Genomic DNA, 17,106 nt, shown 5'->3' with positions numbered 1-17,106 from the left:
TAATGTTATATTTTATTTTTACACTTTCTTTTGCTTTGCATTTGAAATTACTAATTTTAGAAGGTTGCAAAATCTTGAAGTTTGATCGTATTAAATTTTTGGCTTATATTACAAACAAGTATATAAAATATATCATTGTTTTCATTTAAGTATCTAAAGTATTTTTTTGGTCAAAGTAAATGTCTAAAGTTATCTTTTTGGTCAAAATAGGTATAATATATTTGGTCAAGATATGTTACTAAAGTATCCAGTCTTTTTCATCTAAGTTCTAAAAAAGTTGACACGAGACATTATTTAAAATACTTTAGGTAGTTAGATAAAAAATTGAATACTTTAGTATTTATTTTGTCAAAAAAATACTTTAGATACTATTTTGATAAAAAAAAATAACTTTAAATATATATTTTGACCAAAAAATATTTTGTTCTTTCTTCCTAAGTCTTGCTCCTATGTTCCAGGACCCTTTTGTATGGGTGCGCCTTACGCCTTTTAAAACTACGAGTACGTCTTACTTTTTTTTTAAAAAAATTATATTTCATATTGATAAAACTTAATATTATCTTATTTCTATTAAGAAAATCTAAGCATGTATGATTTCTCTATGTAACATATCAATGACAACACCAATCAAACAAAATCAATCCTTATTTCTATTAAATTCTTCAAAATAAATATATTGTATTATAACTTGATAGTATTCACATCTTATATCACATGTCTAGTAAGATAATAATAAGTACATAAGATTCTTAGTGACACACGTAATTGTAGGACCAAAGGGTTAAGAACAACAAGGATTGTTTATTGATTTGATAATAGAATACATGAAAAGGATGGACTTTTGTTGGGTCAGCGCATTGAAATTTTCGTATTGTCCTTGATTTTAAGAAATAATTCACGTCGTAACGTCGACGGCATCCACAGCCGTGACTGGACGGTGACCGCAACCGCAATTTAATACCACGGCGTCACCATCCGAGTCCACACCTCAAGTTTCTGTTACAGTCTGCATTTCTGCCATGGGTATTACTCACTCTCGGAACACCACACGTCCCTGATTTTGACAGCCCTCCCTCAGTGTTTTCCCCAGTTCTTTGTAGCTAATGGCTTTTAGTTTGATAGCCTCGGCGTCGTCAACCAGCGTTGAGCTGACCAACAATGCGCATATCCATAGTGTCATCATCGTCATCTTCTCCCTCTCCATGCTCGTTTGCTTCTGCTCTCTGTGTTTGTTTTCCCAGAAAAAAGGTTATGATTTTGCTGACTCAAAGATTAGTATCAAATTATGATGTTTTGTTTTAAAGAAGGGAAACCCAATTTGATACTATCATTGAATCCCTGTTTGCGCTTGTGTTGGAGAGAAGAGATCGGGGAGAGCTTGTATACTTGTTTACCAATTCCAAATTTAGTATGGTTTTTACCTAATATTGTGGAATTTTGGACAACGGTTTGGCTATTTATTAAAATGTCGAAATCTTGAGCAATGTGTTCTTTTCGGACAATGTTTATCATTTCTAAAAATATGAAAATCTCATGTTATTCGGACAATAACGTTTAACTATTATTTATAAGGTTAAAATACACGAATGGTTTCTGACTATAAGATATTGCTTTGTTGAGTCTTCCGTCTATTAAAAATTATAAGATGATCCCCAACTGGGAGTTGCTTTGTTGAGTCCCTCAACTAGTAAAAGTTATAAAATGGTCACCCGACTATTCATTATGTTCCAAACACATTCTTTTCGGTTAAAAAAATAACGGTCGCCTGAGTTGGATGTTAACACGTTGACTGTGACATGATAGTCATTTGAGATTATGAGATCAAATTTTATTATATCTCAGTTGGCAGGTTAACGTCTAGTTCAGACTGTCGATAATTTTTTTAACGAAAAGGAAAAGTTTGAAATATAATGAATAGTGAGGTGATCATTTTATAATTTTTAATAATCGAGGGACTCAACAAAGTAACTTCCTATAGTCAGATATTTTGTAATTTTTAATAATCAAATGTCTCGATAAAGCATTATCTTATAGTTAATGGACCATTATGTATTTTACCCTATTTATAAATATGATTTTTGCGCTGCGTAAATGGATATCATTTACGATTTGAGTAATGGAGGAATTAAAATGTATGAAAAAAATTAAGGATAAATATATATTTTAGTATTTGAATTTAATTTTAATGTTTGATTTAAGAGTTAATTGTATCATATGTTTCAAATTATAAATTTCATTTTAAATTAGCCTTTGAACTTTTAAATATTTCAATTTCATCCCCAAACTATGCTCTCATTTTAAATTAGTTCTTAAACTCTTTGATATTCTAATTCCATCCCTATACTATATCCCTCTTTCTAAATTGGTCCCTAAACTTTTAAATATTCTAATTTCATCCTCAAATTCATCCAAATATGTAATTAGTTTCAACCAGAGTTTAACCTAAAAATTATTTTTTTCAAACATATAATAATATAACATGACATAACGATTTTATTACAAGGGTTGTAATTAGTATATACGTATAATTTAGGATAGAATTGGAATGTTCAAAAGGTTTGGGGAAAATTTAGAATGAATGTCAAAGTTTAAGAATGAAATTGAAACATTTAAAAGTTAAGGAACCAATTTAAAATAAGGGTCATACTTTAAATACATGTGATGCAAGTAACTCTTGATTTTATTATGTAATTTTATTTTGTTAAATTAGATAGTTCATTTTTTTTTGGGTCAGACTGATATTTTAATTTGATTTTGTTGATAGGAACAAATGGATTATATTAGTCATAGACGGTTCACCTCTTCTAGTTTGGATGTCATTAAATCCTTAAACCTGAAATTACTATAATTATCAACATAACGATTATTATGGTTTGACATAATGAAATGTTGCCTTTAAGCGAACAATTATAAAGGTTATGCTTGAACATGACAAGAATCATGTAGTGAGATGTTAGTGATTAAAATAAAATTTATCTCTCATTATCATAAGAGAGATATCTCAAGCCCCCTCAATGATTGAGAATGCAAAATGAATGGTCGTATTCAGATGAGTTGATAGAGATCAATGTTGTTTGTTTAGTCAATTCAATTGGGTATCGAGAAACTAAAGATAGAACGACATATGGTTTCTATTTTCCATACGTTATTTTCTTTTAAGACATCGTGAGATAAAAGATTATGACATAAGTTGTGTTAAGGTAGCTTTAACTTGGGTAGTCATAATATATTGTTAGAGATCACTTATGACTTGTAGGATCAAATGTGATTTTATCTATTACCAACATTAATTGAACATATAGAGTCACACATTGAGAATGAATAAGAATTGTTGTGGTTTTTACTCTCAATAATAATTTAAGATAATGAGATTATTTTAAATTATATTTTAAAAGGTTATTTATCATTCCAATTTAAAAGAATAAATTCATATTCTTTTGATATAATATTTTATTTATTATTATTTCTTTATTTGATTCGGAAATAATATTAAATAATATTGTTAAATAACCTGTTAATTAAGTTTTGGTACAGAAAGGAAGCATCGAAAAAAGCCAGAGACAACACAGAAAGATCAAATTTTTAAGGATCATTGATATGATAATCTGTTAAATAACCTGTTAAATAACGTAGTTAGTATGATATACATGATATCTTAAGATTATTAATGGGAGATTTTAAATTTTCTACTTCGTATTGATCCGATAAAGATTCTTTTTTAATACTTTCTCTTGGTCTTGGTCGAGAGATTTTTAATTAATTCCTAATGTTGATGTCAGACGTACGATCATAATTATTACTGTAACACCCCCAACCCGTATCCGACCCGGATACGAGTCCGAAGTGTCACATTGACTTTTCAAACCTTGACTCTTAAGAAAAATCCTGGGAAATTTAAAACTTTATTTAAAACAAAATACAGACTTTATCATAGTGCTCGTACTTAATGACTTATTACATGCCAACACTTTATACATAACCAAAAACATACTTTGTCAAATATTTCTGATCTGATCTTTTGGTAAGGAAAACTGACCTGTCTTGCTCCGCATCTCTCCTTACTCTTCTCGAAACCTACGTGTGAAACAATCACACGCTAAGTCGAAGACTTAGTGAGGCATAACAACTTAATGCACTTTAAAACCTATATTGATACATGCATGTTCTGTTCTATCATGTTACAGCAACTTCATGCATTTTTCATATCGTATAAAATCATATAAGATTAATTGCAGTAAATACATGCATACACATAGTTCATCATTAACAGTTTATCATATAATCACATACTATTTCAATCAAACACTATACACACACAACATCATATCATTTCTATAGCATTTATCATACCACTAACTTATATTTGTTCATATTTCTGGATTAGCCCATGTATATATGTGAGAACTATCGATATGTGAGTCTATAGAGGTTGTGCACTATGCTGTCACCACAGCTCGTATAAATGCACCGAAGTGCCCGTAGAATTGCACCGAAGTGCCCGTAGAATTGCACCGTAGTGCCATATAATGATGTCCATAAGGACCACGTAGAATTCCTTAAGAATCATATACATATGCTAGGGATCAAGTATGTGTCTTTCGAGACTTCACACATGTTCCAAAGAATATACATATGTCCTAAAGAACCGAATAGACCCTCGACTCTTGGCATGCCAACTATACCCCTAGCTCTCATGACACATAACATGGGCGTTATCATTTATTTCATTTCAAATATTCACATAAACTTGTAATTCACTTTCACATATCACGTATCACATAGCTTCTTTTCATATGATCACATAGTCCCGTAGTTCACTTGCACGTAGATCATTTCCATATAATTCACATGTCACATATGTCATGTTTTCATATAATTTCTATCATTTCTCACCCAATCACCTTTATTCATATAAACATACTTATCATATCTTGTTCACATAAGATCATATACTTCATATAATATATCGAAACACCTAGAACACTTTCACGTAGCTTATAGTCATAAGTCTTATCTCATAACCTATACTTGTTTTCACATATATATATATTTCATAGCATTTCTTATACCATCACATAATTCCTTTAACATACATAACATATCATGTAACATTATAATAGCAATACTTATAAGTCATATTGCTTATATCTTAATCTTATGCCTTCTCTTAAACATATATATATATATATTCACATGTTCAGGTAATTCACCATTTCATCACATAATTGTGTATTCATATAACTCATTTCATTTCATTTCATATCTATCTATATATATCTATATCCTCAAGATTATCCTAATATAAATCATATAGCACTCTTATATTTCGTATTCATCTAGGGCAGACTTATAAACATATCTCACTTCTATTATTTCTATATATATAATCTAATCTGTTACTTAATTCAATTTCATATCACTCTTATAATCTTCTCATATAACTTCACAAATTTCTATCATTCAACCTCTGTGTTATAGTTTTATTTAAACCTATGAATCTTTCCCATCTAGCTTATCTTATACGTTCATCTTATCATTTATGTTCAAATCCCCTAGTTAGTGTACTATTTTCACTTCATCCTATAGATCAATATTATCCAGCTTATTTCACTTATCATATAATAATATAATTATATTTTACTATGATCACATAGTTTATATCTCATACTTTGCTTTCTCATGTTCACCTATATCATGTCATATGGCTCATATCTTTCTCATGCAGTCACATAGTTCAGTTTCACATATGTCTATATATACATTATATAGCACATACTTCTCATAACATTACATTCAAAAGCATGTCAACACATATATTCATGCATACATACAATTCATGTCATTCATATACGTATAATCATATATTCATGCATTCTAACATAGGAAATAGACTTGTCACAAGTCTTGTTTCCATTTAGCACCATAAACTAACTAATATGCACTCACCTGGCCTCACTAGCCAATTCCAATCTCTTATCTTTCCCTTGATCGATCTTACTTGCCAAACGTTCCGGAATTGCTTTATGCGTAGAATCTACATAAATGTACATTTCGAGACCATCATTAGGTACCTACACCTTGTAATTGGATACTAGCAACTTAAACTAACTTATTAAACCCATATTCCCAATTTTCCTTTAGGGGGAATCGGTTCCCCCCTATGGGGGTATCGGTTCCCCCATGACATACTGGAAATTCTTGTTCGTTTGAAGGGGTATCGGTTCCCCTTGAATGGGTACCGATTCCCCTTGCCCAGAAATCATATTTTGAGCTCGAAAATCCTTCATTTTCAGCTCAACACATCATACTTCATTCCCTTTAATATTCTTAACTTTCATACACATACTTAAACTCATTTCTACTCCATAATCACTTCTTTAAACTCAAAATTCTATCTTCCATATAATATTCAAAAATCATACCAAATTTTCAATGTGTTCTAATTCCCATTATATCACTTCATATCTCTTAATTTAATCCTTGACAAGTCAAATTCAACTTCACAATCTATTAACTCCTTCCATATCAAAAATTCACTTAAAAACTCATTTTTCTTAATTTCTCATAACTTGCTAATCTTTGAGGTTTAAGCCACTTAAAGCTTTCCTTAATCTTTCTTAATATCCCAAGAATCAAAACAAGCTTTAAAACGAAAGAATTAACCAACTAAAGACCCACTTACCTTATACCAAACTTCACGGTTGAGAGGAGGAAGAAGACTGAAGAATGCTCTGGACTCTTCTTCCTCCGTGCTTATTACCCTTTAAAAAAAATTATAAAAAATCTTTCTGGTCAAATGACCATAATACCCTTAATTTCCTTTAATAAATACCAAATAACCTTCAATATATATATATTCAAATAATCATTGAATTCTTTCATTCTTCTACTTTAGTCACCAAATTCTGAAACTTTACAATTTGGTCACTAACCCGATATTGCGGATGTTACAAATCTCCCCTCCTTTTAAGAAAATTCGTCATTGAATTTTTTTTTCACTGAACATCTTAGTAAGAACATATCTTCAAATGTTCTTATGTTGCTTCCTTTACTTATTCTTTCTTGTCATCATGAGAAACTTACTTTTCAATCCTTAAGTTCCAACTATCTTTTTTTTTCCGTATATACATTCCTCTTCTGTTGCTTATCATATAACCAATAGCATCAGTTCTTATCACTCAAAATCCTTAATCAATCAAATTCTTTATCAATCTTTAATTACCTTATAACCATACCAAACTTGTATTTCGTCATCATTTGACCAAAACACAACTTTAAATCTTCTTCAATGTGATTAAATCTATACTTTAAGGAGTCAAACAATATTTTCACATCACTTTGTACACTTGTCTTATTTCTATATCAAAATTGTCCTCGGTACTTCCATAGTCATCGTATCTGATCCTTTAAATCAATCCCTTTCATTCCTTTATTCCTTATACATAAATCATATATTTCCTTTCATGTTCACATACTCTTGTCTTATTACTTATACTCATCTTTATGTACCAATCTTCATTGCATCCTCATTACTTTAATAACCCATTTCTTATACATAACTTCATTCTTTATCATTCTTATACTTGTATTTTTCTTCCTGAAGGTTCCATGCAAATACTTATCTCAGTTTCTACATCATAGCTATCTGCTCAGAGTATACAACCATATTCAAATTCACATCATAATCAATTAACTCAACTTTATCTTTTCCTTCAATCTTATTATTCTATCCCTTTTACTCTGACAGCTAGTCAATAATATATGTTCAATCTAGGGTACAAACCCTAATCAACCAACACATACATCCTGTCAAATCGAAATTATCTTAAAAATTCACTTACTCAACTTATCAATTTCACCTCTATTCTCATATATCCCGAAATTTCTTTTATTCATACTCAACATTCTGACTTCCTGTGTCCTATAATCTGATTATCGATATACATATTCTCAAACTCTTCTTATCAATCCTCAGCGTTATTTAAATATACCAATTCTTACTTCCTTTTTCCTTTACTATACCACATTACTATGATCCAAATATGCAACTGTATCCAGATCCATTGCAGATCTGGTTATTATATCCAGAAAATATCTTATAATCTTATAATTCCAGTACATTTTTATCACATACTCTAGGTAGCCAATGCTAACTCTTTCCATCTTAATTGCAAACCCTTATCATAAACATACTCTTGTTTATGCGCAATATTATCACTTCGTTCCAAACTCATAAGCTCTGACATATACATCTTATACGCTTGTCACTGATGCACTTATCCTTGAGTTCTTCTATACGTAATCATCATGTCATTAGATCTTTTTAACATTCTTATGGTGACACCCGTTCACCATATTCTATCTTATTCACATAATAGCAAAACTACTCTACATCGTTTTTCCGATTCCAAACGATGAAAATTTTCTATCATTATTCCGATATGATTTAAGCTTTCGGAAATCAACTTTTGATTTTACTAGGCATTTCCTGAGGTGTCCGCTCTTCATCCTGCCTGGCCAGGGCAAGTGAATAGCTATCACCATCAGGAATATCACCTTTCACTTACTTCAAAATTATCACGATCGGATTTCTACTGTATTAAACTATTCTTATTTTATTAGCAAGACAACGTATTCCTTACACTATCATATCAGAAATTTTTCAATCTATGTTGGCATGTACACCTTTTATGACACTTTGGACTTCGGTTTATGCCGAGAATCGGCTAAAACATGGCTCTGATACCATTAAATGTAACACCCCCAACCCGTATCCGACCCGGATACGAGTCCGAAGTGTCACATTGACTTTTCAAACCTTGACTCTTAAGAAAAATCCCGGGAAATTTAAAACTTTATTTAAAACAAAATACAGACTTTATCATAGTGCTCGTACTTAATGACTTATTACATGCCAACACTTTATACATAACCAAAAACATACTTTGTCAAATATTTCTGATCTGATCTTTTGGTAAGGAAAACTGACCTGTCTTGCTCCGCATCTCTCCTTTCTCTTCTCGAAACCTACGTGTGAAACAATCACACGCTATGTCGAAGACTTAGTGAGGCATAACAACTTAATGCACTTTAAAACCTATATTGATACATGCATGTTCTGTTCTATCATGTTACAGCAACTTCATGCATTTTTCATATCATATAAAATCATATAAGATTAATTGCAGTAAATACATGCATACACATAGTTCATCATTAGCAGTTTATCATATAATCACATACTATTTCAATCAAACACTATACACACACAACATCATATCATTTCTATAGCATTTATCATACCACTAACTTATATTTGTTCATATTTCTGGATTAGCCCATGTATATATGTGAGAACTATCGATATGTGAGTCTATAGAGGTTGTGCACTATGCTGTCACCACAGCTCGTATAAATGCACCGAAGTGCCCGTAGAATTGCACCGAAGTGCCCGTAGAATTGCACCGTAGTGCCATATAATGATGTCCATAAGGACCACGTAGAATTCCTTAAGAATCATATACATATGCTAGGGATCAAGTATGTGTCTTTCGAGACTTCACACATGTTCCAAAGAATATACATATGTCCTAAAGAACCGAATAGACCCTCGACTCTTGGCATGCCAACTATACCCCTAGCTCTCATGACACATAACATGGGCGTTATCATTTATTTCATTTCAAATATTCACATAAACTTGTAATTCACTTTCACATATCACGTATCACATAACTTCTTTTCATATGATCACATAGTCCCGTAGTTCACTTGCACGTAGATCATTTCCATATAATTCACATGTCACATATGTCATGTTTTCATATAATTTCTATCATTTCTCACCCAATCACCTTTATTCATATAAACATACTTATCATATCTTGTTCACATAAGATCATATACTTCATATAATATATCGAAACACCTAGAACACTTTCACGTAGCTTATAGTCATAAGTCTTATCTCATAACCTATACTTGTTTTCACATATATATATATTTCATAGCATTTCTTATACCATCACATAATTCCTTTAACATACATAACATATCATGTAACATTATAATAGCAATACTTATAAGTCATATTGCTTATATCTTAATCTTATGCCTTCTCTTAAACATATATATATATATATTCACATGTTCAGGTAATTCACCATTTCATCACATAATTGTGTATTCATATAACTCATTTCATTTCATTTCATATCTATCTATATATCTATATCCTCAAGATTATCCTAATATAAATCATATAGCACTCTTATATTTCGTATTCATCTAGGGCAGACTTATAAACATATCTCACTTCTATTATTTCTATATATAATCTAATCTGTTACTTAATTCAATTTCATATCACTCTTATAATCTTCTCATATAACTTCACAAATTTCTATCATTCAACCCCTGTGTTATAGTTTTATTTAAACCTATGAATCTTTCCCATCTAGCTTATCTTATACGTTCATCTTATCATTTATGTTCAAATCCCCTAGTTAGTGTACTATTTTCACTTCATCCTATAGATCAATATTATCCAGCTTATTTCACTTATCATATAATAATATAATTATATTTTACTATGATCACATAGTTTATATCTCATACTTTGCTTTCTCATGTTCACCTATATCATGTCATATGGCTCATATCTTTCTCATGCAGTCACATAGTTCAGTTTCACATATGTCTATATATATACATTATATAGCACATACTTCTCATAACATTACATTCAAAAGCATGTCAACACATATATTCATGCATACATACAATTCATGTCATTCATATACGTATAATCATATATTCATGCATTCTAACATAGGAAATAGACTTGTCACAAGTCTTGTTTCCATTTAGCACCATAAACTAACTAATATGCACTCACCTGGCCTCACTAGCCAATTCCAATCTCTTATCTTTCCCTTGATCGATCTTACTTGCCAAACGTTCCGGAATTGCTTTATGCGTAGAATCTACATAAATGTACATTTCGAGACCATCATTAGGTACCTACACCTTGTAATTGGATACTAGCAACTTAAACTAACTTATTAAACCCATATTCCCAATTTTCCTTTAGGGGGAATCGGTTCCCCCCTATGGGGGTATCGGTTCCCCCATGACATACTGGAAATTCTTGTTCGTTTGAAGGGGTATCGGTTCCCCTTGAATGGGTACCGATTCCCCTTGCCCAGAAATCATATTTTGAGCTCGAAAATCCTTCATTTTCAGCTCAACACATCATACTTCATTCCCTTTAATATTCCTAACTTTCATACACATACTTAAACTCATTTCTACTCCATAATCACTTCTTTAAACTCAAAATTCTATCTTCCATATAAGATTCAAAAATCATACCAAATTTTCAATGTGTTCTAATTCTCATTCTATCACTTCATATCTCTTAATTTAATCCTTGACAAGTCAAATTCAACTTCACAATCTATTAACTCCTTCCATATCAAAAATTCACTTAAAAACTCATTTTTCTTAATTTCTCATAACTTGTTAATCTTTGAGGTTTAAGCCACTTAAAGCTTTCCTTAATCTTTCTTAATATCCCAAGAATCAAAACAAGCTTTAAAACGAAAGAATTAACCAACTAAAGACCCACTTACCTTATACCAAACTTCACGGTTGAGAGGAGGAAGAAGACTGAAGAATGCTCTGGACTCTTCTTCCTCCGTGCTTATTACCCTTTAAAAAAAATTATAAAAAATCTTTCTGGTCAAATGACCATAATACCCTTAATTTCCTTTAATAAATACCAAATAACCTTCAATATATATATATATTCAAATAATCATTGAATTCTTTCATTCTTCTACTTTAGTCACCAAATTCTGAAACTTTACAATTTGGTCACTAACCCGGTATTGCGGATGTTACAATTACTCCTAGATTTCATAGAAAACGACGGAGTATAACTTTTCTTTAATATACAGGAAAGGAGCTCACCATGTAGTGGTAGACCACTCTCAAGAATTTCACCTTGAAGAGTGCAATGTTTTCACCATGGTTTTATGGTACGAGATTCTAAATTACCTCAATTGATTCAACAAAATCCAGATGCTTATCCTAAATATACATCGCAGGGTAATCAACTAAAGAGGATTGGAAAGCTAATGGCAACGATCCTAAGTTGAAGAAGACATTGCTTCAGTATTTTTCACAGTTCAACCATATGAAGGCATTCTGATATTGATGCTGCAACAATGACAAGGATGAATAGTTTTCTATGTCGAAAGGGTCTTACGAGCAGTTAATTGGAGAATGCTCTACATGTCAAAAGGTATAAATACATCAATGCAGCTTGTCATGGGTTGTTACAACCATTTGACATTGAACGCTCACGCTCTGACATCATTCATGGTGCTCAAATTCTGAACCTTAATGAATAACAACAATTCCTTTACCACCATTTTAATCCATTGAAAGGTATCAAAATTATAAGTAGTAACTGATCCTAATGTAAATTAGGAGTTTTATTTTCTGTTTACTTCTTATGTGGATATGTTAAAGTAGTTTAGATTAGATCAAATTCTATCCTAAGTTTTAGATAATAGTTGTAAAGCTATAAGAGTCCTAACCTAGGTACACTTCTTGTATTATGGTCTTTAAAGGACTCTTATTCTTTTTGAGAATGAATGAGATTTACTGAAGAAAAAAGCTATTTCTTATCAGTTTCCACATGGGTATGAATTTAGGATTCTTGATATGTTCCTCAAATCCTGTTGAGATGACCAATCCCACAGACTGAAAATAATTCAACCAATAATCACACACCATAAATTGAATGGTCATAATTGTATTCAATGGTCTCAATCTGTCAAGCACTACATCACCAAAAGGGGTAAAGAAGATTACCTCACTGAAGAGATGGTTACCCCAGACTCTAAAAATGCATGCTACAGAACATGGTTAAGTGAGAATCATTTGATTATATCATGATTGATTAACTACATTATTTGTAACATTAGTGAGAATTTTCTCATCTGTGTAACAACAGTCGAGATTTGGAAGGTTGTTAAGAAAACTTATTCCAGTTCATACAATATTGCTAAGTTATTTGCCATTGAAAGTAAGGTAAATGCCCTTAGACAAGAGGAGATGACTGTTACTTCTTATTGTAACACTCTTTTGAGGTATTGACAACATGTAGATATGTATGCAAATAATAATTGGTGTTTCAGTTTTTATTTAGGCTCAATAGAGATCTGGATGAGGTTAAAGGATGAATTCTCAACATTAAACCTCTTCCAGCCCTGAGAGAGAGCTTTGCTATAGTTAGAAGAGAAGAAAGCAGCTGGGTTGTGATGCTTCCTGTCCTTTCCATGTCTGAAAGTTCTGCCCTGCAGCCCCAAAACAAAGGAAATACAAACCCCGGTGTGTTCACTGCAAAAGGGTGGGGCATGTTAGAGATCAATGTTGGAAAGTCCATGGAAGCCTAATCAATACAAGGGCAGAGAGAATCACAATCTCATCTAGTCACTACTGAAGGGTTTGACAGCTTCACCAATGACTATTTGAGGATCTTCAAAGGATGTTTGGACAGTTGAAGGCACCTGGCACATCTGGTAACCCCAGTCCTACCCTACCAGCTTATGAAGGTGGTTTTTTCTTTGCTGTCATGGTTGCTAGTCAGGATTTACAAGCATGGATAATAGACTCTGGAGCCTATGATCATATGACTGGAAACAAGGGTCTTTTTTAAACTCTTCAGACTACTTCTTCTTAGTCTTCTATAAAAACGGTTGATGCATCCCTTCCCCCAATTGCAGGCAGTTGCTCTATTAAGAATTTAAGATCAATGGGATATAGTTTTACACTATGTTCTTTATGTTCCAAATTTAGCATACAATCTTCTCCCATTTAGTAAATTATCTCAAGATCTAAATTGTGTTACTAAATTTGGTTCTAAATGTTGTGAATTACATGCAATGGTGGCTCGAGGAAGGTGATTGGCAATGCTAACCTTTATTGTGGGCTCTTTCTTCTTCATGAACAGAAGATTAGTTCTAGTCAATCTCTTTTAGAACATGTTCTAGCTTTTGTTTCAAATAAATTCAATGAAGTTATGCTTTGGCATTTTAGATTTGGACATCCAAACTTTTAATACCTTACAAAATTGTTTCCAGACTTGTTTATTAATAAAAAGTCACAATTTTTCCGTTGTGGTAAGTATCAATTAGCCAAACATACAAAGAACACTTACTTGTCATCTCCTTATAAACCTTTTAAACCCTTCTCTCTTATACACATTGATATTTGGGGTCCTTCTAAAGTGAAAAACATTAATGGTTGTAGATGATTTATATCATTCATAGATGACCACACTATAACCATATGGACTTTTTTTATGAAAAAAAAAACTAAAATTGAACATATATTTAAAAGGTTCCACACAGATAGAAACTCAATTTCATAGCAGCATTTAGATCTTGCACTCTGATAATGGGGGAGAGTACTTCACTAAAACCATAAGATCCTATCTTCAAGAAAAGGGCATTATCCAACTTAGTTCTTGTGTAGATACCCCTCAATAAAATAGGCGGGCTAAAAGAAAGAATCGACAAAATCTCTTAACAGCAACCTACTTGATCAATAGGATGCCTAGTGAATTCTTGAACTTTCAAACTCCTAAGTTTGTCTTTCTTCAAAGGTATCCTGATTTTCAATAGATGTCATCTAGTCTTTTGAAAATCTTTGGTTGCACTGTTTTTATCCACAATTATAGTCCCTCTCGGTCTAAGTTAGATCCTAGGACCATTAAATGCATATTTTGAGGTTATTCTTCACTTAATAAGGTTTACAAACGTTTCTCTCCTACTATTAAAAGAACCTATATTTCTATGTATGTAACTTTTTTTTAATAGGAACCCTACTTTTCCAAGACTGGAATTTAAAGGGAGACTTTTTGTGGATTCTGGCCTTCATCAGCTTTACAGCAACACTTACTGCAGCAGCCTTTGTTTCCATCAACAGCACTAGAAAATTCTATGCATTTGATCCCTATACCATTAACAGAACCAGCACCTCTACCAGCTCCATATCCATCCCTACATAAACTGCCATAACCTCACCAAATCCTAAAACAACTCAAATAGATCCTCGCTTAGTCCCTCCACAAAGCGAGAGGAAAAAGCTTCATGTCTACAAAAGAAGGAAGAAACCTGTTCTAGAGGCCATCATATAGTCTGACTCTTGCTAAGAACCATCACCTAGTCCAATTGCCTCTTCATTCTTCAAAAATGGAAGGTGTTGTAGGTAATGAGTTGTCTCAGGCTGTTATTCCCAATTGAGATAATATTGAATTGCCTATTGATAAAAGAAAATGGGTAAGACAGTGCACAAAACACCCTATACAAAAGTTTATGGCTTATGGAAATTTGATACCTTCTTTTAGAGTGTGTACATCTAGTATGGACGAAATATAGATTCTAGCAACCATAAAGAAGCTCTTGAGAATCCCAAATAGAGGAAAGCAATGGAGGAAGAGACTGAAGCACTGGAAAAGAATGGGACTTAGACTATAATTGATTTGCAACAAGAAAAGAAGCGTGTAGGGTGTAAGTCGGTATTTACAGTTAACTCAGATGGTAGAATTGAGAGGTATAAAGCAAGGTTTGTGGCAAATAGCTTTACACAGACATACGGGATTAACTACAATGAAACCTTTGCTACGATTGCCAAACTCAATACAATGAGAGTTCTTAGTCTTGCTATAAATGAAGATTGGGACTTTACCAACTAGACATCAAGAATGCAGCTAGGAAGAATAATTTTGTATGAAGGTTCTTTCATGGAGGAAGGGACAGTTAAAGAAACAAGAAGTTTGCAAGCTGAAAAAATCCATTTATGGGATAAAACAATTACCAAGGGCCTGGTTTGAGAGATTTACTAAGTTGATTGTAAGAAATGGTTACAAACAAAAGAGATCACACGCTATTTATTAAGGTAAACCTAAGAAAATAGGGTTATTTTAATAGTATATGTGGATGATATCATCATAACTGTAGATGATATTAATGAAATTAACAAACTGAAATAACTGTTAGGCCTTGAGCTTGAAACAAAAAATTTAGTAAGCCTAAGATATTACTTAGGCATGGAAGTAGTAAGATCAAACAAGGGGCTCGTTATAAATCAAAGAAAATATGTCTTGGATTTTCTTTCTATGGCTGAAATGTTGGGTACAAACCTGTAGATACTCCAATGAAAATAAACTTGCAGCTTCGAAAAGAGGAATTAGGAGCTCGGGTTGATAAGGAACGATTTGTTTGGGAAATTGATTTATTTGTCCCTTACAAGGCAAGACACATCTTTCTCTGTAAACATAATCAGTCAACATTTGACAGATCAAAGAGCGGACCATCTTGAGGTAGCATACAATATACTCAAGTATTTGAAAAAGACCCTGAGACATGATTTTATTCTCAGAAAACCTGAGAATAAAACAGTAAAGGTGTTTACTGATACAAGTTGGGTTGGAGAACTAACTAATAGAAGATCAATCAGTGATTATTGCTCATTTGTGTGGGATAATCTTATGACCTGGAGGAGCAAGAAGCAAACTGATGTGGCTAGAAACAGTGCTGAGGCAAATTATAGAGCATTAACACTTAGAATCTGCGAAAGAATATGGCTCAAAATATTACTAGAGAAGTTACAGCTGCACCGAGAGGAGAAGCTTGAAATCTTAAGTGGTAATCAATCTACCATTAGGATTGCCAAGAATCCAATCCACCATGATAGAACAAAACGTGCTGAACTTGATAAACACTTAATCTCAGAAGAGGTCAACGAAGGTCTGCAAAACTGATTTTTTTTCTGTTGATGTGCTCCCTCTACCAAAAGCTACCATTGATGAATTCACATCTAACCTGAGATTATACAACGCATATTCACCACCACGTGGATATGTTAAAGTAGTTTAAGATTAGATCAAAATCTATCCTAGGTTTTAGATAAGAGCTGTAAACCTGAGTCCTAACTTGTATTTTCTTTAAAAGACTCTTGTACTCATTCGAGATTGAATGAGATTTACTAAAAAACCAAACTGTTTCTTATAGTTTCCACAAAAATAAGTTA

At 32.3% G+C, this 17,106-nt stretch overlaps 1 protein-coding gene across 1 annotated transcript; it reads left to right on the top strand.

The window, feature by feature from the left end:
• The first annotated feature begins 13,558 nt into the window (after positions 1–13,558).
• LOC120147946 (secreted RxLR effector protein 161-like) lies at positions 13,559–16,837 on the top strand. Its single transcript, XM_039161176.1, has 2 exons — positions 13,559–13,718; positions 16,374–16,837. The coding sequence occupies exons 1-2, from the start codon at positions 13,559–13,561 to the stop codon at positions 16,835–16,837; spliced, it is 624 nt and encodes a 207-aa protein (XP_039017107.1).
• Positions 16,838–17,106: the final 269 nt, after the last annotated feature.

The sequence above is a fragment of the Hibiscus syriacus genome, unplaced genomic scaffold (assembly GCF_006381635.1).
Source record: "Hibiscus syriacus cultivar Baekdansim isolate YM2019G1 unplaced genomic scaffold, ASM638163v2 tig00002655_pilon, whole genome shotgun sequence".
NCBI classification, from domain to species: Eukaryota; Viridiplantae; Streptophyta; class Magnoliopsida; order Malvales; family Malvaceae; genus Hibiscus; species Hibiscus syriacus.
The sequence above is the reverse complement of the archived record's forward strand: the minus strand, read 5'-3'. Positions and strand labels throughout refer to the sequence as shown.